Below are 23,333 nucleotides of genomic sequence, written 5' to 3' on the forward strand. Positions count from 1 at the left end.
TCATACCACCTGCCCTGAAGGGTACTTACTTTTTACTTACATAGTTGCATAGCTTATGTGATACTTTCCAGGAAGCCATGCCCATAAAGCCCCAGACTGCAGGTATATTTACATTAAAAAGTCTTAGAGAGGCCAGATAATTTCTACTAAAAGTGTTCCATAGTAAGAATCATTAACTTATTTGCTAGAAATCTGTCATTAATGGTCTGGTCAACTTCTTCCTTTTCTAGAAGTGTACCCCCCCCATTCATCCATCCCATGCCTCCCTCACAAAAACCCCTCAAGGAGAGAGTATGGATTGCAGATCTGTTGCTTAACTGTTTCCTTCTCACTGTCAAAGTGAGCAAGATACAATAACCCTGATAAGAAAAACGAAAGCCAGCATTTTCCTGACTTGACCAAAATCATTCCAGATGGTCTTTGTGATTCCTAAGATAGTTGGCAATGATCTTCTCCATCAACCAGATGCTGTAAATCTTTTGTGGAGATGTTAATGCCCTAGTTTCCAGTGAGGAAGTGAAAGAGGGAATGCTCCACGAAGTCTGTGTGCGGAGGACAGGGCGGAGGTGGGGCTGGCCTGCTGGGTTGACAGCTGCCCTTTTGTTTATGAGACCTGGATTCAAGCCCCCGCATTATCCCCAATGAGTTCTGGGCCCTGGGGAAAATCTCTATCCCTCTTAATCACAGTCTCATCTGACAGTGAAAGGACTAATCCAAAATCCCACCTTTTGGCCCCAGGTTAGGAACTCCTGAGCCACATGATGTAAAAATCTTTTGTAACTGTGAAATACTATAAACTGATCATGTCTGTGACCCCAGATTGCTTGCAGTACGGTGGAAGTCAGCCTTCAGGCAGTAGATGTGGGTATAGAACAGAGGTGCCACCAGGCGTATGGTGACGATGCTGAGCGTGCTCTGCGCACCTTTGTCTTCTCTTTAGGATTCCACAGTGCTGCACCTCTGTTCACGTGCTTTGCAAAGGGTATTCCATTCTCAGCGGGGCAGTCAACTGACAGAGAACAGCTTAGTTGTTGACTTATAGTGTCAGCCATTTGGGAGTTGGGTTGAATTGAGTTAATTGTTTGGATGAGACTGAGCTGAGGAAGCTCAGCTGGGGGAAAAATTGTGGTTGAGTTCTTTGGAGATAATCCTATCCCACCTCTCCCCCCTCTCCTTATAGCTCAGAGGGAACCATTATAGAGCGTGAAGCTGGTGTGAAATCGCCTTGGTGGGCTAGGTGGGGGTGGGGAGGAAAGCTGGGGGACGTGGCTCTAATTGTGTTTGGACTTCTTCCCCAGGAACTGTTAACTTGCTGTGAAGAAGGGAAAGGGGAGCTCAAGGACGGCCTGGAGGTGATGCTCAGTGTTCCCAAGAAAGCCAACGACGCCATGCATGTCAGCATGCTGGAAGGTAACTGTCCTCTCGGCCTCCCCGGGGCAACCTCATCCCTCTTAGGCCCAGAGAGCTTGTGTCATGGGAGGGAAGTGGCATAAAGTCAGCCAAGGCCAGAAGAGAGGAGAAATGGCTAGTGTGACATAGGTCCTCTGGCGGTGGGAGTGGAGCTCCACGGGGGCCCTCTCAGCTAACACCTCCAGGTAGGACCAGGCTGAAGCCGTTTCAGGTATGTGGACAACTTGCTGCCTGTGAGGTAGTCTAGGACAGGCCATGATCTCTGCTGCAAATGTGCTGCAGCCTGGCCCACAGCAGTCCTGTTCGTCTGCAAAGCATTTGCATTGCACTTGTCAGCAGAAGAAGTAGAAATCCTGCATGCATGAATATGCACACACACTGTCTTCAGCCGCACACCCTTTATTTATTTATTTATTTATTTATCTGTTTGTTTATTTCAAATGTATTTATTTAAGTGAGAGGAGGGGAGATAGACAGACTCCTGCATGCACCTCGACTGGGATCCACCTGGCAACCCCTATCTGGGGCCTATGCTTGAATCAACCAAGCTATCCTCAGCTAAGCCTGATGCTCAGATCAACCACGCCATCCTCAGCGCCCAGGGCCAACACAAATCAATCAAGCCACTGGCTGAGAGAGGGGAAGAGAGAAGGGGAAGAGAAGTTGTTGGTCGCCTCTCATATGTCCCCTGACCAGGGATTGAACCCAGGATGTCTGCCTGCTGGCCGACACTATCCACTGAGCCAATCAGCCAGGGCCACGCTTCTTTTTTTAATTGTAGTAACCTAAGCTTTACCATTATAATCATTTATAAGTGTACAGTTCAGTGGCATTAAGTTTATTCACATTGGTGTACAACGACCCTTATGCCGTTCCCAGCAGGTGAGAGAAGTCCAGCCAGGTAAACCTGATAGGACTTCACTGAAGTACATTCAGTCTGCTGGAACCGTGTCTTGTCTTGGTACCCAAAAACCTGGTAGAGTGAGATTCCGATAAAGTGCTCTTAACACCACAAAACAGGTGGGCAGAGTAGACATATTGGGGTGGAAGTTCTTAGACAAGTTGACTCATCCCAGTCGGGGCTGGCAAACAGGTGTTGAGGGAGGTAAGTGTACTTTGTCGTAAATATGTAAACCTGTGGGCTGTTTTTTCTCTTATGGGCTCTTTCTCTCCCATCACCCCCACCACCCCATCTAAAAAACTTGGTCTGATCTCAGTACTTTAGCAAGGAAGCCCTAATTTTACATGCAGAAGAGCCCTGGTTACCTTCTCCAGACTAAGCAGTAGCAATTTGATGATGCTTGCATTGTCAGAACTTCTCCACTCTTTCATTTTCTGTTCGCACCTGCTCCCATCCCTGGGCATGCCTTTCTCCCAGAGCCTTTCCCTGACCTGTAGTCTGGGTCTCCCTGCCCCAAGTGTGGTCTTTGGGCCAGCAGCAGCAGTAATGGCACCTATGAGCTTGTCAGGACTGCAAATTCATGCGCTTCACCACACACCCACTGAATCCCGCTCTCTTGTGGGGTGAGGGGTGGGCAGGAATCTGTGTTCTCACCAGCTCTCTGGGTGATGCGTATGCACAGGAAAGTTTCGGAACCTCTCTCAAAGATGTCAAGTGGTATAAATATCAACTTGTGAAGGTTTATGCACCATACTGTACAAGAGCAATCAAAGGAAATAGTCCTGGGAATGGAATATAAGAAATAGAACCACAACAAATAAAGTGACGTCAAGGGCACTCCATCAGGAGGTGTTTGTCCTCGGCTCCACTCTGAGCTCCAAGTCAGGGGTGGTGGAGAGCTGAGGAGGAAGGCTCCGTGGGGCTCACCCTCGCAGGAGGTCCGAGACTGACAGTGGAGCTGTGACAGTAGAGCTGTGGAGAGGTTGCACAGGACCTTTGCAGGAAGTCCCACTACTACTGGTTACGTGTGGGAGAGCTGGTGCCGGAAGGGGGATCTGATTACAGTTCTGAAGAGCGGTCTACTCAAGAGTGCAGGTGTTTCAGGAACCCGCCGAGTAAGAAGGCGCTGTGGGAATTGAGGGCTCACAGCCTGGGAAGCCTTTCTCCAAGCTGGGCATGGAACGTGGCACTACAGAGGCTCCACAGGGTGGAAACGGGTGTTTTTCAGGGTTTGACGAGAACCTGGACGTGCAGGGGGAGCTGATTCTCCAGGATGCCTTTCAAGTGTGGGATCCGAAGTCACTGATCCGGAAGGGGCGGGAGCGGCACCTGTTCCTCTTTGAGATCTCCTTGGTTTTTAGCAAGGAGATCAAAGACTCTTCGGGACACACGAAATATGTTTACAAGAATAAGCTACTGGTAGGTGGGGCAGGTGGGGTGAGACAAGACACCCTGCTTTTGTAGAGGCCTTGGGCAGGAAGGGATCTGGACCACTCCGCTCCTCTCTCCCCCGGCCACACCAGAGTCGTCCCGGACAAATGAAAGTGCCTCCTATTTGGAAAGCTCCCCCTCAACTCCCACTTCCACGTTTTTAGAGTTCACAGTTCTTCTTCCTGTTTGCTTTTAGCACCTCCCTCTTCACGTTCCCTCCCTGCTACCTGCCCAGGCACCAGCCTGTAGGTCCTTCCATCCTGGGTAGATGAACAAAATAGCCAGTCTATTTAAGTGTGATTGACAGAAGCCCCTTCCTCGGTCCTCTCCTCTTTGTTGCCTTTCCCTTCCCACCCCAGCCCTAAGCTCCCCCACTGCCCTCCCCTTCCCCGCCTCTCACAGGCATTTCCTGTCTACAGACCTCAGAGCTAGGTGTGACCGAGCACGTTGAGGGGGATCCCTGCAAATTCGCCTTGTGGTCTGGGCGCACCCCATCCTCAGACAATAAAACCGTGCTGAAAGTAAGTACCGCTCTGGGCTGGGCACAAGACCGGGACTGGGGGGAGAGGGGTGTGGGCGCCTTACACCTAAATGCTGGGGCCAGGGGGTGCCACAGAGCCCCTGGGCCCGTCTTGGGAAGGCAGCATGGCCTGGGTATTGAGAAGCAGATCCTGTCATGAAAGTGGACTCCACAGCTCAAAGACAAGTGGTGTCCTAAGTCCGTGCACGTGGATGAGCATAGAGTGAGGAAGGCAGAGTGTGGCCTACCGGGCTCCTCAACAGGGCCCACTCAAAGATGTTCTGTCCATGTATCCCCTTCAGGTGTCAAGGACAGCAGTTGACCCTTTGACAAAAGGCACCTTGGTTTGCTCCACATTCATCATTTTTTCCTGAACAGTTTGTACATGTGCTGTAGTCTGCTCAGTGCTGTGGAGGTTAGCTATGTGTAGGATATGGACCCCGTGCCCTGGGATCGTGCATTCTAGAAGCTCTAGTAAGTCACGCTAGCATGGGAACTCTGCTGATGGAGGGGGATGTGAAGAAAGGGCCTTCCACCAGGCGACGGCCTTGAGGAGTCATTTCAGCTCCGCAGAGCCTGCGTGGGCTGGGGACAGTCGGTGCTGTGGGAACGCTCGTCTCACTGGACAGAGACCCCGCCACCCACCAGTGGAGCCTCCGCCAGTCATTCGCTCATCAGGACGTGACGTGCCCGTCACTGAACCACCAGCATAGCTGCTACTTGTCCTGAGACAGAATTACCTGAAAGGAGCTCCACAAAGACTACTGGGATTCATGGAATGGGAGCAGTGCATTCAATTAGCAGGTTTACCAGGCTGAACACCGAGGGCTGACCTTCAGTCAGCACAGCCTGGAGCCATGCTAGGTGCTGAATGTCCTGGGCCTGTCCATACCCGTTGGTTATTAGCTTCTGCCTTCAAACGCCCCCTTGTGGCTCCTCCCTGTGCTGAAGTGTTAATCCTTATCCCAGAAAGGGCCTCCAAATACTGCTCCAGCCCCTGGGCAGATAGCAGATTTGGTCACTACCTTACAGGTTATTAAGTACTTTGAAATCACCCCCGTACAAGTGTACATTGCGTCTTGGGCTCATAGCCCTGCTCTAGGAGTTGGAGAAGCATGTCCCTGGGATTGAAGGGTCCTAGGTATAAAATGAGAAATACAATCGTCCCTCGCCATATCGCAGTTCACTTTTCATGGCCTCACTGTAGCGTGGATTTTTAAATTGTATATATCTAATTTTGTATCGCGGATTTTTCACTATATCGTGGGATTTTGCAGTATATAGGTATTTTTATATATTTATTATTTTAATTCTTTTTGCGGTAGAATAAGCATTTTCTAGAGTGTAGAAGTGTTTAAGAGTGTAGGAGCCCTGGCCGGTTGGCTCAGCAGTAGAGCGTCAGCCTAGCGTGCGGAGGACCCGGGTTCGATTCCCGGCCAGGGCACATAGGAGAAGCGCCATTTGCTTCTCCACCCCTCCGCCGCACCTTCCTCTCTGTCTCTCTCTTCCCCTCCCGCAGCCAAGATTCCGTTGGAGCAAAGATGGCCCGGGCGCTGGGGATGGCTCTGTGGCCTCTGCCTCAGGCGCTAGAGTGGCTCTGGTCGCAATATGGCGACACCCAGGATGGGCAGAGCATCGCCCCTGGTGGGCGTGCCGGGTGGATGCAGGTCGGACGCATGTGGGAGTCTGACTGTCTCTCCGTTTCCAGCTTCAGAAAAATGCAAAAAAAAAAAAAAAAAAGAGTGTAGGAAGTGTTTATAAGAGTGTGGGAAAGGTTAGTAACAGTGTGGGAAAGGTTTATAAGAGTGTGGCAGGATTTATAAAGCCTTAAAATATATATAAATAATAAAATAAGTATAAGGTCGCTATTTGGTGGGTTTCTGCCTGTCACAGGGGGTTCTGAAATCTGACTCCCGTGACAGACAAGGGGCCACTGTACAGGCCCTGAACAGTCGGCATCTTAAAAATGATGGACGTAGCCAGTAAGAGGACGGTCGGAACTGTTTTGGCGGGATGAGGGGAGACGGGGCTCTGACCCTTCCTCCCTGTGGCTCTCCAGGCCTCCAACATAGAAACCAAGCAGGAGTGGATCAAGAACATACGCGAGGTGATTCAAGAAAGGATCATTCACCTGAAAGGAGCGTTAAAGGAGCCGATTCAGCTCCCCAAAACACCAGCCAAGCAGAGGAACAATAGTAAGAGGTAACGGCGTCTTTGCCCCAGCGCTGCCTCACAGGCTCCGGTGCGGGAGAGGGGCGGGCCTCGGCGTCCGCACGGGGGTGCGCTGCGCATGGTACCCCTCTCCGTGAAGCCCCGCACCGCCCTACCTGAGATGAGGTATCTCCTCTGTAAGCATCTTACAGCCAGTCACTGTCCATTCAATTCAGCGGCTTCACTGCGCGCCTCTTAGTTGACAGACACCCTGCAAGTGCTACAAGAAGATAAAAGGGAGTGTAAGATGAGTCCATTCCCTCAAGAACCATCTAACAGCCATGTCTCACATGTGAAAGAGCGAGTGGGGAACCAGCTCTTTCAGGAGGGCAGGAGGACAGTGAAAGGGCACGCGAGTGGACTGTCTGGGCAGGGCAGGCGGAGGGCGGGGAGCGCCCTGGCTGATAGACAGCAGAGGGCTCCGGGCTGTGGTGTGTGGGGGTGTGGGGAGGGGGTTGTCATGGCAGCTCTCGCAGCCACACCCCGGAGCCCTCACCCGCATTCGTCTGAGCAAAGCAGTGTGACTGGGCAGAAGAGGACTTATTTTTTTATATCTTCATCTCTGTGGGCCGTTCTGAATCCCAGTTTCCATTAGATGGGAATGAACGACTTCTTAAATATTTTTTTCTCAAGTCTCCATGTGACAGTCACTACAGTGACTCTTTTGGAGAGCACTCAAAAGAAAGCATACAAAAAATTTCATGTCAGTTTTTTTGGAGGAAAAAAAAAACACATAAAGAGCAAAAACCAGAGATGTTGCAGTGATGGTCCTGGGTGGTAGCAGCCTCTCCTCCCCATTCACGAATGGAATGAATCTGGAAGATTGATCTGACCCTTTGGTGCCAACCAGGACGCACAGGCCGGAGCGCCACTGCGGGGCCCGTGGAGTGGCGGCATCAGTCAGAAGGACGTGGTAGCCAGAAGGAGGGTGGGATGAGCTAGAGAGAGCCACCTCCACAGGGCAGAAGCCCCCAGGCCCGCGTGGCCTGGGCACTGTCCCCCTCTGTACTGGAAGAAAAAGTTATGACTGTCCCGGGGGAAGGGTTATTTTGGTTTCAGTGACCTATGTTCAGAGTCCAGGCGAGGGGTAGACCCAAACACTAGGGACAGACCCTGCTGCAGGAAGACCCTCCTTTGTAAGGAGACGGAGTGGAAGGAAGTGGTCGTGAGGAGCTGAATGTCCAGGACCACAGTGGGAAGGCTATTCGGGGGGGTTGGCTCGGGTCACTCTGTGAGAGAGCCTCTTTTTCCTACACTAGGAGAGTTTGAACATCCCTAGCACATGGGGTGGGTAGATCTTGGAAATGCCTCTACCTTGTCTCTGTCGCATCTGTGACAAGACGGTGAGAGATCTCTGCATACTCTGCAGAGAGTAGCCAGGCCATCTGTCATTCCCTTCGCTTGGCATCCTGGCTAAGGGGACAGGGACAGCATGGACGGGGGAGTGATTGGCTTGGGGAACACTGCCCACACTCCTGGATGCGCTCCCTACCTCCCCCGGAACTGCTTTCCTCTGGAGGGGCCCAGAAGCGCCCATGACGGGCCAGAACAGTGGGAAGCAGAAAGTACAGCCAGCTCTTAAGCCTGGACAAGTGGTGGGGAGCAGTGGCCCGGGTATCTATAGCAACAGAGGAGCTAACATCCTTTATTGTTGGTTTTGAAATGCATCACATGATTCTTTTTACGGCAGATTTTCCTTCCTACGAATGTGTGGCTTATGTTATTAAAATAAGTTGGCATTTTCCAAGCCCACAGGGGGGGTAAGAGAGCAGTCGACTTTGAAATATTCTGGGTGAAAGAAAACACTTTTTATGACTAGTAGACACTGTGTATATAGCTGTGTATCACATGGGTGCCCATGGGCACACACATGTTCACATATGCTCAGTTGTCGTTGAAACTCTGTGACACAGCTTCAGTATATGGGTGTTTTGCCCATGTGGTAACATTCTCAGACAGCGAGCCCCCCCCCCCCCCCCGCCAATGCCACAACTTCTCCATAAGCAGCAGCAGGGGTATAACTTTCATAAAAGCCTCCATGGGAAGAGCATCATTCCCTGTGCTAATTTGTCCAACCCCTGGCCCAGGCCTCCTCCAGCTTTCTTCTGACACAAACCATTGAGCCTGGGAACACGGGTGTTCCCAGGAAGCTACTCTCTCTTGGCCCTGGCTGTGGGTTCTGTGCAGCATTGGGACACAGCTCTAAAGCCAGAGAGTTGAAGGAGCCTGTGGGACATGTGGGACGGTGCTATGGTCCAGGGGACCAGGAAGGGGTCCAAGTGCCAGCGGTGCACTTCGGAGACTGTCTTATCAGACGCAGAGGAGCACAGCTGTCCCGAAATCTGCTGTGGAATCTGTGACTGTTCTCCTATCTTTGAAGATGCCTTGGCCTTCTGGGTTTATAAGAAGTATCATAAATTAGCATGACATCAACAATACCCCCCAAAGTGAAGGCAATGAACTCCTCCACAACCAGGAGTCGAGGGTCCAACCTCGGGGACTTCCCAAAGATAATCTTCCCTGGAGAAAACACCCCACTCTAGTTTCTGGAGCAGTCAAAACACAAGTTAAAAAACATCGGTTCTGTTTTCTGTATAGTCCAGCCATATACCAGCCCCATCCCGTTACAGGCACAGAAAAACTATGTGAATACCCTGAGCACTGCATCGTCACAGATACACAGTCAGCTGGGTAGAAGCCGAGGTCCTAAGTAGGATATACCTCTTCCTAGTGCCTATGATAGACCCAGTCCCGGCAAAAATGAATAATTGCCCCCTCTGCACCATGGACCAGAGGAGCTCTGGAGAGGGAGTCATTTTGTGTTCGGTTACCAACAGAATGATTATGTTTACTAAGTACAAGAGGTTAGTTACATCACTGAAAATCACACAGGGCTGCTCCTGTTAGTGGGATAATTTTAGACAAATCTCTGCTCCAAAGTACTGAGGCTCTGCTCCGCCCGCCCAGCTGGAGATCCTGTGTGCTCTAAACCCACAGTGGCTCCCCCCACCCCCACCCCTGTGTTTTCTCTCTTCTTCCCGCAGGGATGGAGTGGAGGATGTTGACAGCCAGGGGGATGGGAGCAGCCAGCCAGATACCATCTCCATTGCCTCGCGGACCTCTCAGAACACAGTGGACAGTGACAAGGTAGGACACTGCCCCAGTCTTCCTTCCCCTAAGACTTCTTGTTGACTTGAGCACCCCTGGAGAGTTACCCCCAAAGGAATTTCTCCCACTCTGGAGCCTGACCGAGGAGCCAGTTGTCTCTTTGTAGGGCTGAAGGAGGTATGTCACACGTGGAGATCTTGTCTGATCCCTCCTGGGGTGAGAGCTGACCCCTCCTGGGGTGAGAGCTCAGCAGATGTGGGAGTGAAGAGTGTGGGTCCCTGGGTCTCTCTCCTCCTGAGATGCCCCGCCCGGGCCGCTGGGGCCCCTCTGCCCTCTGGGAGGCCTGAACTCAGGGAGCTGAGGCCGTGGTGGTTTCCCAAGACCTTAGCGGCTGTGACTGGCTCATGTTTATAATGATTTGAATGGGTTCATCTCGAAGTTAGACCAAGATCAGTGATTTGAGAAATGACCGTGGAGATGCTGGTTGGCGGGAGCCTCCTGGCTATCTGCAGGGCTCCCGTGGGAATGATGCCTTCCTGGGGCCGACTTTGGGGCTCGTTCCTGAGAAGAAGGACCAAAAAGTGGTGTGTGTAGGGACGGAGCAGACTTGTGAGAAAGCCTGGTCATTTGCTCTCTTACATTTTGGAGTAAACAAAAGTTAGGCACTCTCTTGGGAAGAGGAAGAAAGGAGACTGTAGAGACGGTAGCCCAGACTCAGTGCGTTTGCTCAAGCCAGGGGGGGATTCAGCCGTCTGGATTGGCAGCAGGGACATGGCCAGGTTTGCCCCTGACCTCACCCTCATTTGCTTACCTCGGGGTCAGAAGAGTATGAGAGGATCTTCCGCTGCCTGTGAGTGATTTTATTAAGGAAGGTGAGGATTTGCAGAGACTATTTGGCCCTAGTTGGTCCAGACCTAGAGTTTTGGCTTAGTCCTTCAGCCTTAGGCAGGCAACGGGCTATGTCCCTGCCTCATTTTACTTTTGTAAGTTATAGCTATTTCTTTTTTTAAGATGATCTGCATTCATTAGGATTTTTCATAATTTTTTTTTCTTACTGGGGGAAAAAAAAAGACTGCTCCCATATCTCCTAAGATCATGATGCTAAATCATACGCTAGGCTAGTGTTCAAGGGCCTTCAAGGTAATGCTATCTGACAGCCTGCCTTCAATTTACTACACTGTTTTGACCATCAGAGTAGATGGAAAATTGTGGGGGTTTTTTCCACTTGTAAAAATATACAAGTGGAAACTATTTCTATGCTTTCCTTTCTCCTCTGATCTGTTGTTTAGAAATACAACCTAGAGTACCCTACGAATGAAAGTTTTCTTTTAAAACAGTCAGTGGGTGGTCAGCCAAGTGCAGTGTTTCCCATGTTTGGACGTAGCCTATTAGTCTCACGGTCCGGGGACTTCCTCCCCCGCTGCTGCCCCATCCTCCTGCAGCCCTGACTTACAGACACCTCTGGCCGAGCACTTGTCCTAGGAGGCCAGCGGCCCCAGCCACGCCTTGTCTTCTGGCGAGGTAAGTGAGCTAAATGAGAATACCTCTGGCGGCAGGCATTTCGTTGTCAGTGAAGAATCCCGGTGCCTCCTGCACATTACTCTGTAAGTCAGGAAACGGAGGCCCAGGAAAGCTGAATGACTTGCCCAGGAAAATTCTAGTAGAAATTCTAGCAGAGGCTAGAATCCAGATCTTCCTGCTTTACTATCATGTTTTCCCCCTCTAAAAGTCAAGGCCTTGGCCTCCCCATGCTGAGATGAACTCAGCCGATCAGTCTTTCTGCACATTCCACAAAATCATTGGTCACTTAATTGTGGAAAAGCAGCCACCATGTGCCGAGCTCTGTGCTGGATCCCGTGGAGAAATGTGGATGACTCGTTGGGTGTGAATCCTTCTTTGTGTAATTTCCGTTGTGTGTGTGTGTCCAGCCAGGCTGTGAAGCCTGATGAGGGTGTCGGTTCTGTCTGTCTGTTTCCCTGCCGTGCCCCCGGCACCCGGCACGCACGGACGGTTAGAATTTCAGGAGTGAGTTAACAGAGGGGACATAGTCCCTCATCTCAGGGAACACCAGCATTCAGAGGCAGCGTCAGCAGGTGGTTTAAACACAGCCAAACATGCAAACATTGTAGTTTTAAATATGCAGAGGGGTCCTAGACACGTCCTTACTACAGGCAGAGAGCTTTAGTCAGCCGGAGAACCCCGGCTTCCCTCTCAAGCCTGGGGAAACGGGGCGGTCGGGAGACGACGGGAGAACCTGCCTTTCGTACACGAAACCTGGGGGCCACTGAGGAAGACACGCTTTCAGAATGAGACAGGGCCTGCCCGTGACCATGCGTGTCATGTGGGATGTGCTCACCCTTCTGCGTCAGAAGAGCAAGACGGTCGTGTGTCCTTGACCTGCTCACTCCTTCATCAGAGACACCATTCACAGGTATCTTTCCGTTTTCCTGTAACTATAGCAGTAGACCAGGAAACTGAACTCTGTTGGTTTCCAAGTGGTCAGGTAAACAGACCCTGAAGAAGAGAAAGATAATAGAGTGGACTGATTCAGGTCAACTGAACTGTATCAACAGCAGAGCAGACGGAGGGTGGCTGTGAGGAGGGATGGGGCAGAGCCGCCTCGCAGGGTCAGGGTCACGTCAAGAACCGGTTTCCTGGAAAGGCCCTAGCCCTCCTCCTCCTCTCCTCATCCAGAGGAATTAGACTAGTGGCCCCACCGGTCTGGGTAGGTGAGGAAAACATGAGCATTAAAGGGCCAGTACAGACCTATTTGAGTCGCACCTGTCTAAATCACCCTGCATGTATTGTGTGCACTGTGGTGGGGAGGAAACAGTTTGGACACACCTGGGTTTAAATCCCAGCTCTGGCATTTAACCATCTCTGTCATGTTGTGTGAATTACTGCGCCTTAACGTCCCTATCTATAAAACAAAGATAATACTCATCTCCCTGAGGCATTGGGAAGAGGAAGTTAAACACGTTTACTCGTCATCTGCTAGACATTCGGTAAAGGTTCATTTCCCACCCTTGTTACAGGGGGAGCAGAAGTGCAGGTACTGTGAGTGAGAATGCCCACTTATTTAGCAGACTGTGAAGATCTTTCAAAGTTTCTGAGTAGAGTTCTGCCCTCTGGGTTCATCCTGCATTAACTAAGTGTCAGTGGGCTCTTTTCCCCTATTAGACCTAAAGAGTTGTAGCTTCACCTTGTATTCTGTCTATATACAGGAGAGCTAGCCCTTAGAATCCAAGGCTTAGGTAGTTGTGCTCAGTAATGTCTTATGGGTAATTTTATTACTTAATGGGTTATAATCCATTACTGTCAGGTATTCATTTTAATACTCAAGTTGTACCACCTTTGGCCAGTGGTAACCTGTAAAGCTTTATATATGTGAAGACAGTTGTCTTGGCTCTTTCCTATTTAGGTTGGAAGTCCTCAGTTTCTCCAGCTTTATTTAATTTTAATTTTTATTTTTGTATTTTTCTTGCTGAGAAGCGCAGAAGCAGAGAGACAGATTCCCACATGTGCCCAACCGGGATCCACCCAGCACGCCCACTAGGGGGTGATGCTCTGCCCATCTGGGGCATTGCTCTATTGCAATTGGAGCCATTCTAGCGCCTGAGGCAGAGGCCATGGAGCCATCCTCAGCGCCCAGGCCAACTTAGCTCCAATGGAGTCTTGGCTGTGGGAGGGGAAGAAAGAGATAGAAAGGAGAGGGGAAGGGTGGAGAAGCAGATGAGAGCTTCTCCTGTGTGCCCTGGCTGAGAATCAAACCCGGGACTTCACACACTGGGCCGACGCTCTACCACTGAGGCAATCAGCCAGGGTCTCTAGCTTTTCCTTGTAGTAATATATTTTCCCTATCCTACTGGCCTTTCCCTGGATGAACTCTACTATGTGATGATCTATAAAAAGTGGAGCACCCAGAATGCCACATAACACTGCAGATGTGACCTAAATGATGCGAATGCAGCTTCTCATTCTAGGGCTGCTCTGCCTCATCTCCCTAAGCTGGCACACCATGTGCAGGAGGGGTGGACACTGTTGCTCATAAAATCACCTGTGTTCATGGACTACTCTTAGTTGGGCAAGTGACTTAGTAACCTAAATGCTGGACTGCTTTATATCTATTAGATTTCCCTTATTTAATTACACCCCTGCCTGTGTTGAATGTGTTATTTTTTCCAGTATATCAGCTACATCTCCTGACATCAGGTAAACATACCTCTGTGGCTTTATCTAAATTCTTGCTAAAAAGACAAAGTTGAGGACAGAAAACCAATGCCCAGCCCCCTCCTAATTATTACCCAGGTTTTAGCACTCGGAACCCTCCTTGTCTGACTCTTCTTTTTTGTGTGTGACAGAGAGAGAGACAGAAAGGGCCAGATAGGGACAGACAGGAAGGGAGAGAGAAGAGAAGCATCAAATCTTTGTTGCAGCTCCTTAGTTGTTTATTGATTGCTTTCTCATATGTGCTTTGACCAGGAGTGGGGCCAGAGCTACAGCAGAGCAAGTGACCCCTTGCTTAAGCCAGCAACCTTGGACTCAAGCCAGCAACCACAGGGTCATGTCTATGATCCCATGCTCAAACCAGTGGCCTCACGCTTAAATCGATGACCTCGGGTTTTCAAACCTAGGTCCTCTGTGTCCCAGTCCAATGCTCTATCCACTGTACCACCTGAAGGGTCAGGCTAACTCTTCTTTCTAGGAAAGAAAACCACACACACATGCATGCGCGCACACATACACACACACAGACACACACACACACACACACACACACACCCTTCTTTATAGCAGGAGAGCTGGGCTGCCTTACTTAAGTTACAAATCCTCCCTTGATGAGGAATCAGTATAATATTCTTAGTTTTGAATTAAATGCTACACCAACATGGGTGCCTCAGTAAATGACATTAATAACTTTCCCCAAACTTGCTTTTATTCAATCCTCAATGGGTCTGCGTAATTAGGTTCTACCTCACACCTATCCCATGCAAAAGTATGACTTCCCTGAAGGCATATGGGTGTGCTTGTGTTGTTGTTCACGGTAGTCTGAGCCCCTCCCTCTTCTTCCCAGGATTGTGCTCATGCTACTCCGACCATTCCACTGCGAAGTGTCGTCTGCCTATTCCCATAGACAAAGGTATAGGCATATATATTAAGTGATGGGGCTTTGGAATCGCACTTCAAAGAAAGCCAAAATTATAGAATTCTAGTCAAGCAAGGCTGAGTAATGAGGTGGTGGTGAAGAAATATCTTGTTGTTTAACATGATGTATATCGGCTGAATAACTTCCAGCTGATGGTACGGAAGCAGCCATTTGCACTGTGATGGCCCCGTGCATATATTCACCGTCTGGGCTCAGCGTGCTGGAGACACTCGGTAAATGCTTGTTGAACTGCACATTCCAAACACATACTATTAGAGATACTCTTTGCCCGAAAACCACTATGGATTTCTAGACATGTCTAGAGTGGCTGAGACAGAGAAATTAAGGTGAAAATGAACTGCAAAAATGGTGAGAGAGAGAGCACTGCTGGAACCACCTGGGTCTGATTGTGATTTGAATAAGGAATTTCAGCATGTGAACATGATCTAAGATGCAGGATGGGCTGCAGCGAGCTGAAGGGGGGTGGCTAAAGACCCTGAGAGATTTCAAGGTCTAACTCAGTGATTTTTTTTTAAATCTAGACTGTCAAATTAATGTAGTGGGTCATGACCAAAATGTTGTTTTACTGATTGGGAGAGAAGGCTATGTTCAGAGATAGGGTTCACCTAAGGGGAAAGTTAGAGATTCCTACCATGTTACTCACTGCAGCAACAGGACGCGTATAACTAGGGGTGAGGCAGCCTGGCTGCTGGAACCTCCTGGGAAGAGACTACTGCAGAGCCTCACCTGGCTTAACAGAACATTGTAACCCTGAACCCTGCACTCTGGGAGCATAGCAGGCCAGTAGGTGCAAGAGCTGTAGTCAGAGAGCGTCTGGCCCCTGCACTGGTGCACTGGTGAGGGCCCGGCCCCTGCACTGGTGCACTGATACGGGCCCGGCCCCTGCACTGGTGCACTGAGGAGGGCCCGGCCCCTGCACTGGTGCACTGAGGAGGGCCCGGCCCCTGCACTGGTGCACTGAGGAGGGCCCGGCCCCTGCACTGGTGCACTGGTGAGGGCCTGGCCCCTGCACTGGTACACTGGTGAGCGCCCGGCCCCTGCACTGGTGCACTGAGGAGGGCCCGGCCCCTGCACTGGTGCACTGGTGAGGGCCCGGCCCCTGCACTGGTGCACTGGTGAGGGCCCGGCCCCTGCACTGGTGCACTGGTGAGGGCCCGGCCCCTGCACTGGTGCACTAGTGCACTGAGGAGGGCCCGGCCCCTGCACTGGTGCACTGGTGCACTGAGGAGGGCCCGGCCCCTGCACTGGTGCACTGGTGCACTGGTGAGGGCCCGGCCCCTGCACTGGTACACTGGTGCACTGAGGAGGGCCCGGCCCCTGCACTGGTGCACTGGTGCACTGAGGAGGGCCCGGCCCCTGCACTGGTGCACTGGTGCACTGAGGAGGGCCCGGCCCCTGCACTGGTGCACTGGTGAGGGCCCGGCCCCTGCACTGGTGCACTGGTGCACTGAGGAGGGCCCGGCCCCTGCACTGGTGCACTGAGGAGGGCCCGGCCCCTGCACTGGTGCACTGGTGAGGGCCCGGCCCCTGCACTGGTGCACTGATGCAGGCCTGGCCCCTGCACTGGTGCACTGAGGAGGACCTAGAAATGTGGAGACTCAGCAGTGTCAAGGCTAATAAAAACCCCATCTGTTCATACTGGGTCATAATTTTCACTTGACAGATTCTTAAAACTATCAAGATGATCCACCCAAGGTTGGGTCTCCCGACTTACCTGGGGTCCAAGCAAGTGAACCACTCACTAGAGATCCAGCTCATTAAATGCACTATATTAAAAGTGGAAGAAAATGTGATGGAGACATTCCTCAGCACTCCTGTTCCTGTGGCCTTTGTCTGGGGTGGGAGTGGGAGGCTGCAGACCCGTAAACATTCCTTTATAGGGAGAGGCTTATGTTGCCCCCAATCCAGTAACAAAATGCTTGCTAAGTCTTAAATAAATACCTGAAAAGAGTATGTAACTGTGTTTCCTATTACTAGGGTTTAGAGTAGATGTATCTGAAATCTAACTTGGACTTGATAAGCTTATGCGATCTTAAATCTGTGTCACACCCTGTGCCTGAAGGGGTAGTAGGCCAGAACCTGAGATAGAGAGGCATTCTGATTTTTCTCAATGATTTCTGATGCTGGTAATCACTCCAAATTAGGAAAAATGCTATCTTCACTTTAAAGTTTTAAGCCCAGATTGTGATTCTTTTTTTCTTCTTCAGTTTTTCAAACAAGCCAAGTCTAGGACTAGGTTTGAAAACAGCCTTTCCCCCTAGTACAGTTTCTTTGTGACTTTGCTCTGTGGTGGCAGTGGAGGAGGGGGATGGTGGCAGTGGGCAAGAAAAATCACGGACCCCTGGTCCTTGGGGTGCCAGAGGCTTCCTTCCTGAGGCTCCCTTCCTGAGGCTCTGCCACCTCCCCAGAAGCACAACTTCCTCTCTCCTGAGCCACACTCAACAGAGTAAAACGTGCTGGCTTTTCAACAAAATAATGAAGTGTGAGCAGTTGAGGTCACAGGTTTTCCTGTAAATGAAAAGTTGCTCAAATAACTAGCTTCCGGAAACTGCATACCACCAAGACACTGTATTGAAAAATACAGGGTGAGACAAAAATACAGTTGTTCATGTGGAAAATAATACAATAATTAATAGATGATAATACAAGAATAAACCTTGCCCCACCCTGTATATGCCTGATCCACAGGGCAAAGTCCCCCATGACAGCATTACTTTACTAAATAATTTGATTTATGTTCCACAGCTTGAAAACCTTCCTTGATAGACCCACCTTTAAATCACCAGAAAAAGCAATTAAGTTCCATAAAATAAAGTAGCCAATGAGCAGTTTGCCTCACACAGGCGATCGGAGGTAGAGCTCAGAAGCGCTCCGCTGGTGCTCAGAGCACTGTGTTGGCGCCGTCTCCTCGAAGGTTCTAGGGGCAGCCCCGCACAGGTATCTTACAGAAATGGGGAGGCAGGAAAAGGTGACTTGCCAGTAGATTAGATCAGTGTGTGATAGCTGCCCAGTCGGTCGCCAGAGGCCAGATTTGACGCAGGCAAGTTTGGAACTTGGAAACATAGAAATTTTGGGGAGGAAAGAACCCAAGAGATCATCTAGCCCTCTGCCTTCATCCTGCTCAGAAGAAACAAAGTGACTAGTTCAGACTTACAAAGCCAGGGAATGGGAGACCTAAGACTCAAAGCCAAGTCAATTTCCTGCCTGTTAAGATTGGATTAAAAACATAGTACTTTTGTGGGAAGCCTGGTAGTTCAGGTTCTAGATCAGGGGTCCCCAAACTATGGCCCGCGGGCCACATGCGACCCCCTGAGGCCATTTATCAGGCCCCTGCTGCACTTCCGGAAGGGGCACCTCTTTCATTAGTGGTCAGTGAGAGGAGCACATTGACCATCTCATTAGCCAAAAGCAGGCCCATAGTTCCCATTGAAATACTGGTCAGTTTGTTGATTTAAATTTACTTGTTCTTTATTTTAAATATTGTATTTGTTCCCATTTTGTTTTTTTACTTTAAAATAAGATATGTGCAGTGTGCATAGGGATTTGTTCATAGTTTTTTTTATAGTCTGGCCCTCCAACAGTCTAAGGGACAGTGAACTGGCCCCCTGTGTAAAAAGTTTGGGGACCCCTGTTCTAGATCCTTGCAGCAGAAAGTGAACGCTGTTGTGACCCACTTCTCCAGCTGCATCCACACCAGCCCCTCCGGGCCCTGGTACATCTATAGTGACCCAAAGGTAAATGGAAAACTAGTTCCGCAGCCCACTCCATGTCTCTGGGGCTGGCATATGGTGAAAGGGAATGATAATTTCTCAAGTATTAATTAATGCCTATCACAGACTCTTTCATACCAAGTACTTGTGACTCATGTAGTGGCCTTGGTGGGGGTGTGATTCTGCCCAGAGAGAGTCTTCATGCCTCTCAAGGCACACTCCTGGTTGGGTGCCGAGGGCTTGGCAGTGAGCCGAGCGCTTGGCAGTGAGAAATTCAGTAGTTTCCAGCCACGCTGAGGTGTGGCGAGGCTGCTCCCAGCCGCCGAGCTGCCTGTGAGCGGGAGTCTCCGGAACCCGCTCAGCCCTGCTGCAGCCCAGCACGAATTCTTATTCTATTTCTTAAATTTTGGTGGAAGGAGAAAACAAATCTCAGGGGGAACCAAGATGTCAAGGTGGATTAGCTGGCGACAGTCCAAGGCAAACAAGACCCAAGTGAGTAGCGCCCCTCCAGCTGGGTGTGTTCTGCGGGGGAGACAGGCCCGAGCGGGAGCGGCGGGTAGAGCAGGGAGGGCGGAGAGGAGCAGCCGCTCTTGGCAAGGACTTCACGGGAGTGTTCCGCACAGACCTTCTGGCACGTCAGGTGCCCTTTTTTCCTTCTGTGCCAGTTAGAGACAATGTTCTCTTAGTGTAGGGCAGAATGACTGAATCCCTTATCAAAGCTAGTGGTAGGACAGTATTGTTCTTAAAACGTTGTACTTCTGCATGATTAGCAGTGACACCAGGGGTATGCTGCTGGAGGTAAGCGATGGGGGTGGGGGTGAAAATGAACTCTTCTAGAAACTTCAGGCAGATATACCGATAGAAATAAATGTCTGGAACCAAAGTGGCGAGACTCAAAGTGGGGCAGGTGAAGGTGGCCTTGAATTGGGGCTCGGCTTTCAGTGGAATCACCGTGACCTGTCGTGCTGAGCTGTCAAACATGACGCACATTATCTGAGGCCATCACACAGGGTGCTCGGGAAAGCCTTGGATAGACTAGTGGGTGAATAGTGCCCTGTTTCTTGCTCTCAAGCTTAGATTGAAAATGCTTGCTTGGGTCTTACCCACCTGGCAGCTCTCTGTCACTTCCTCACAGCTGATGGGTACTGCCCACCTGCCTGCCCTGACCAGAGTAACACAGGAGACGGGTGTGGGGTTGGATCTAAGAGTTCGTGTCATTGGGGTGAGATGATGTGATCCTATTGCCGGAAAGAAGGGGCTTATCAAGAGAAACAAGCTGAATGTTCTCTGTGGTGGCCTCCCACTGGGGCAACACTGGGGACTTGGCTTTGATTCAGGGCCTCTCCCAGGGCCACTAAATAGCAGATGCCCTCAGGGGTGCCCTGGTAGCTATTTGTATTGTGAGAAAACTGTTAGAAGAAGATGAGGAGCCGTGCAGACCGGACCCATTGACGGGATCCGCTGCCTGGGCTTCCAGGGTTACTGAACTGCATTGTTCCTCTCTGCGTGCTCGGGATGTGTCTGGCCCTGCTTGTTAGAGCAGCCATGTTCTGCAGCCAAGCTTCAGTCACTTCTCAACCTCCTCGTATGTTAGGGCTGAAGGTGAAATCTGCCAAGTTCAGAATGGTCATATACTATCATTTTTTTAATGCTCTAATTCAATAGTTTTCAGCCACCGGTCTGCAAACTGGTGCCGGTCCACACAAGAATTAACCCCCCTAATGTTGTATGAAAACCGTTGCTCTGATTGATTCTGTTTGGAAGTGCTGATGATTGAGGGACGTTACAGGACTAGAAGTTCAGGAGAGCTCGCGCTCTCACTGCGTGGCCCCCCGGTGGTGCTGGCTGTGGGATGCTAAGGAACTGCTCCTGGACGCATCGCTCTCTGCCCTGCCTCGGCTGCTCCTCTGTGAACTCGATGATGTACGAAAGACAAAGCCAGGCTCTGTATTTTACGATGTCCGTCTCTGTCTCCTGCTAGCTGGTGTCCTTTCAGCTGCAGGAATGGGGTTGAAAAGTTTGACTTGCTGTTTGCTGTTTGTCAAATATACATGGACCACAGACTGACTTAGAGAGCACTAGAGGATATTACAAGTTCATTATCTTTTCTTTTCCTTAGGATCTTGATGTATATCTTTTTATCTCATTAATTCATCAACCATTTATTGAGTTCCTAGACAGGCACTATTCTAGACACAGAGGAGACGGCAGTGAACTCAACAAGCAGGACAACTTGGTGGGCTGCTTAGGCCTTTCTCTCTTGTGCTAATATTAGCCCAAATGTGCTCACTTTTAAGGCATTTAATGTGCTCACTTTTAAAGCAAGTAATGCACTAGGATTTGCTTCTTTTTTTTTTTACCTTTACCTCCATGTATGCTTCTGTGAAAGACGCCATTGCAGCTTTTATTTAAAAACAACTCAGTTCTTTTTAAAAGCTCATTTGGGAGTTCTTGAAGGTAATTCCCACATATTTAATTCCCTGACTCATAATCATTTCAAACCAAATGCTAGATCTTCTCCCCCTCTGTTATCTTTTTGCTATAATTTCAGTTAGCAGATTCCTGATTAAGAAAGGTTACTTTCATATTAGATAGACAAAAAGAAGAGAGGAAGTATTCACAAACCCTCAAATATTACTGAATTTCTTCTTTCTCATAAAGCAGGAGTATCAGAGGAAAATTCTTCTTACAAAAGAAAAAGAAAGGTGGTTGTAATTTTTAAAGTAAAAGTTTATGAGGGAATGATCGGCGGGGAATAGTTTTGTTAAAGGAAGGTACTTCAAACTGTGGAGTCTGGAATCTGTAATGCAGACTCTCTCTTACTCCCCAGCCACTTCACTTCACAACCTTCCCAAACAGAATGGCCACAGTTTTTATGCTTCTTTACACACAGGCTATTAAGAACCTTTATTGCATTCATGAAAAATTTCTCAAAAAATCCCAAAAGAAAAAGATTTTTAGGGTATGTTCGCTAACATTTAAACTTAAGGTAATACTTTTTTTTTTAGCGAGCGAGAGAGGGACAGACAGGCAGGAAGGGAGAGAAGCATCAATTCTTTGTTGTGGCACCTTAGCTGTTCATTGATGGCTTTCTCATATGTGCCTTGACCCGGGGGCTGCAGCCAAGCCAGTAACTCCCTTGCTGAAGCCAACGACCATGAGCTCACCTTGGGCTTCAAGCCTGCAACCTATGGGCTCAAGCCAGTGACCATGGAGTCATGTCTCTGATCTCATGCTCAAACCTGAGACCCTGCACTCAAGCTGGTGAGCCAGTGCTCAAGGTCGTGACCTCGGGGTTTCGAGTCTGGGTCCTATGTGTCCCAGGAAAACACTTTATCCACTGCACCACCAGTCAGGCAAGATAATACTTCTAACGGACATATGAAGTCCAATCCACTAAGTGGGTTGTGTTATTTAGAGGGCAAACAAGTAGGCACTACCATAACACATAACTAAGCACAAAAAAGTTATCTGTTAATGGAAAAGAATGATATTAGTTAGAAGCAGAATGGAAAATTATTTCAAATATATTGGTACACTGAATTCATTCTTTTATTGAACGGAAATTTATGGAGTGTCCACTGATGACCAGTTACCAGGGAGAGTCAGGATAGATAAGAACAATCTCTGTCCTCATGCCATAGTCCTCTAACTTATCACCCAAAGTGTCTCATATGTGATACCAAACAGAGTGATTCTATGCAGGTTGCCTGTAGTTATGAAAGGAGACAGCCCTACTTAGCACTTCCTTTATGCCAGTTGCTGTGCTGAGCATCTGAGAAATTATAAAAATGTATGTGTCAGATGAGATACATACTTACCATGCAATATGCTACATTTTATAACAGAAGTATACCCACATTGAACAACAAAGTTAGCCTGGAAACCTGGGAAGACTATTTACACCAGAAGTGATATTTGAACTTGACCTTGAAGCTCATCTTTCTTTCTGTTTCTTCATCTTTATATCAGTTTTGAGCCCAGAGTAAGTATTGTAATCATAGACAGTCTGTAAAACAGCAGTGCTACCAATACATCTATATCAAAAAAAGTATTTTATTTTAATGTAGAATTACACTTTCTTTTTAATACATTGTTAGCTCTGATGGAAACTATTCAAAAATTCCCTTAGAACTTTTACTGAAACCTCATCTAATGCTTAAATGAGGAGGAGCATACAGTAAGTACTGTCTTATACTTTTCCCCCATATAATGAACCCGGGTAATTTCATAACAGGATCTGTAGAGCTGCTTCACTCTATTTGATGGCTACCTAGTAGTCCATTACTTATGGTAGCATCGTTTATTTTATTTTATTATATATCCCCTCCCCCCCGAGAAGCAGTCAGAGAGACTCCCGTATGCACCCGACCAGGATCTACCTGGCATACCCACCAGGGGTGGTGCTCTGCCTATCTGGGGCATTGCTCCATTGCGGCCAGAGCCATTCTAGCACCTGAGGTGAAGGCCATGGAGCCATCCTTAGCGTCCAGGCCAACTTTGCTCCAATAAAGCCTTGACTGCAGAAGGGGAAGAAAGAGATAGAGAGAAAGGAGAGGGGGAAGGGTGGAAAAGCAGATGGATGCTTTTCCTGTGTGCTTTGACCGGGAATCAAACCCGGGACTTCAACACGCCAGGCCGACTCTCTACCCCTGAGCCAACTGGCCAGGGCTAGCATCGTTTATTCTACTAGTCCTCTGTTGATGGGTGTATGGATGTTTTCAGTCTTTTACCATTACACACAAGGCTGTAATCCTTGTTCAGGTATAGTGTCTCACACTTGTGAGTTGTGAGTATATTAATAGGATAACTTCCTAGAAGTAGAATTACTGCATCAAAGGGAATATGCATGTTAAATTTTAATGCACATTGTCA

The 23,333-nt window shown here is 49.3% G+C and overlaps 1 protein-coding gene across 24 annotated transcripts in view; it reads left to right on the forward strand.

Moving 5' to 3' along the window:
- The window catches only part of KALRN (kalirin RhoGEF kinase), a 735,103-nt gene that overhangs the window by 490,579 nt on the left and 221,191 nt on the right, over positions 1 to 23,333 (forward strand). For all 24 annotated transcript variants that reach the window (XM_066240737.1, XM_066240739.1, XM_066240742.1 and 21 more), the window contains 5 exons: positions 1,299 to 1,410; positions 3,540 to 3,730; positions 4,162 to 4,263; positions 6,322 to 6,464; positions 9,518 to 9,620. In XM_066240737.1, coding sequence (XP_066096834.1) covers positions 1,299 to 1,410; positions 3,540 to 3,730; positions 4,162 to 4,263; positions 6,322 to 6,464; positions 9,518 to 9,620 — 651 coding nt within the window. The remainder of the gene's footprint in view (positions 1 to 1,298; positions 1,411 to 3,539; positions 3,731 to 4,161; positions 4,264 to 6,321; positions 6,465 to 9,517; positions 9,621 to 23,333) is intronic.

Source organism: Saccopteryx bilineata, chromosome 8, assembly GCF_036850765.1.
Source record: "Saccopteryx bilineata isolate mSacBil1 chromosome 8, mSacBil1_pri_phased_curated, whole genome shotgun sequence".
Taxonomy (NCBI): domain Eukaryota; kingdom Metazoa; phylum Chordata; class Mammalia; order Chiroptera; family Emballonuridae; genus Saccopteryx; species Saccopteryx bilineata.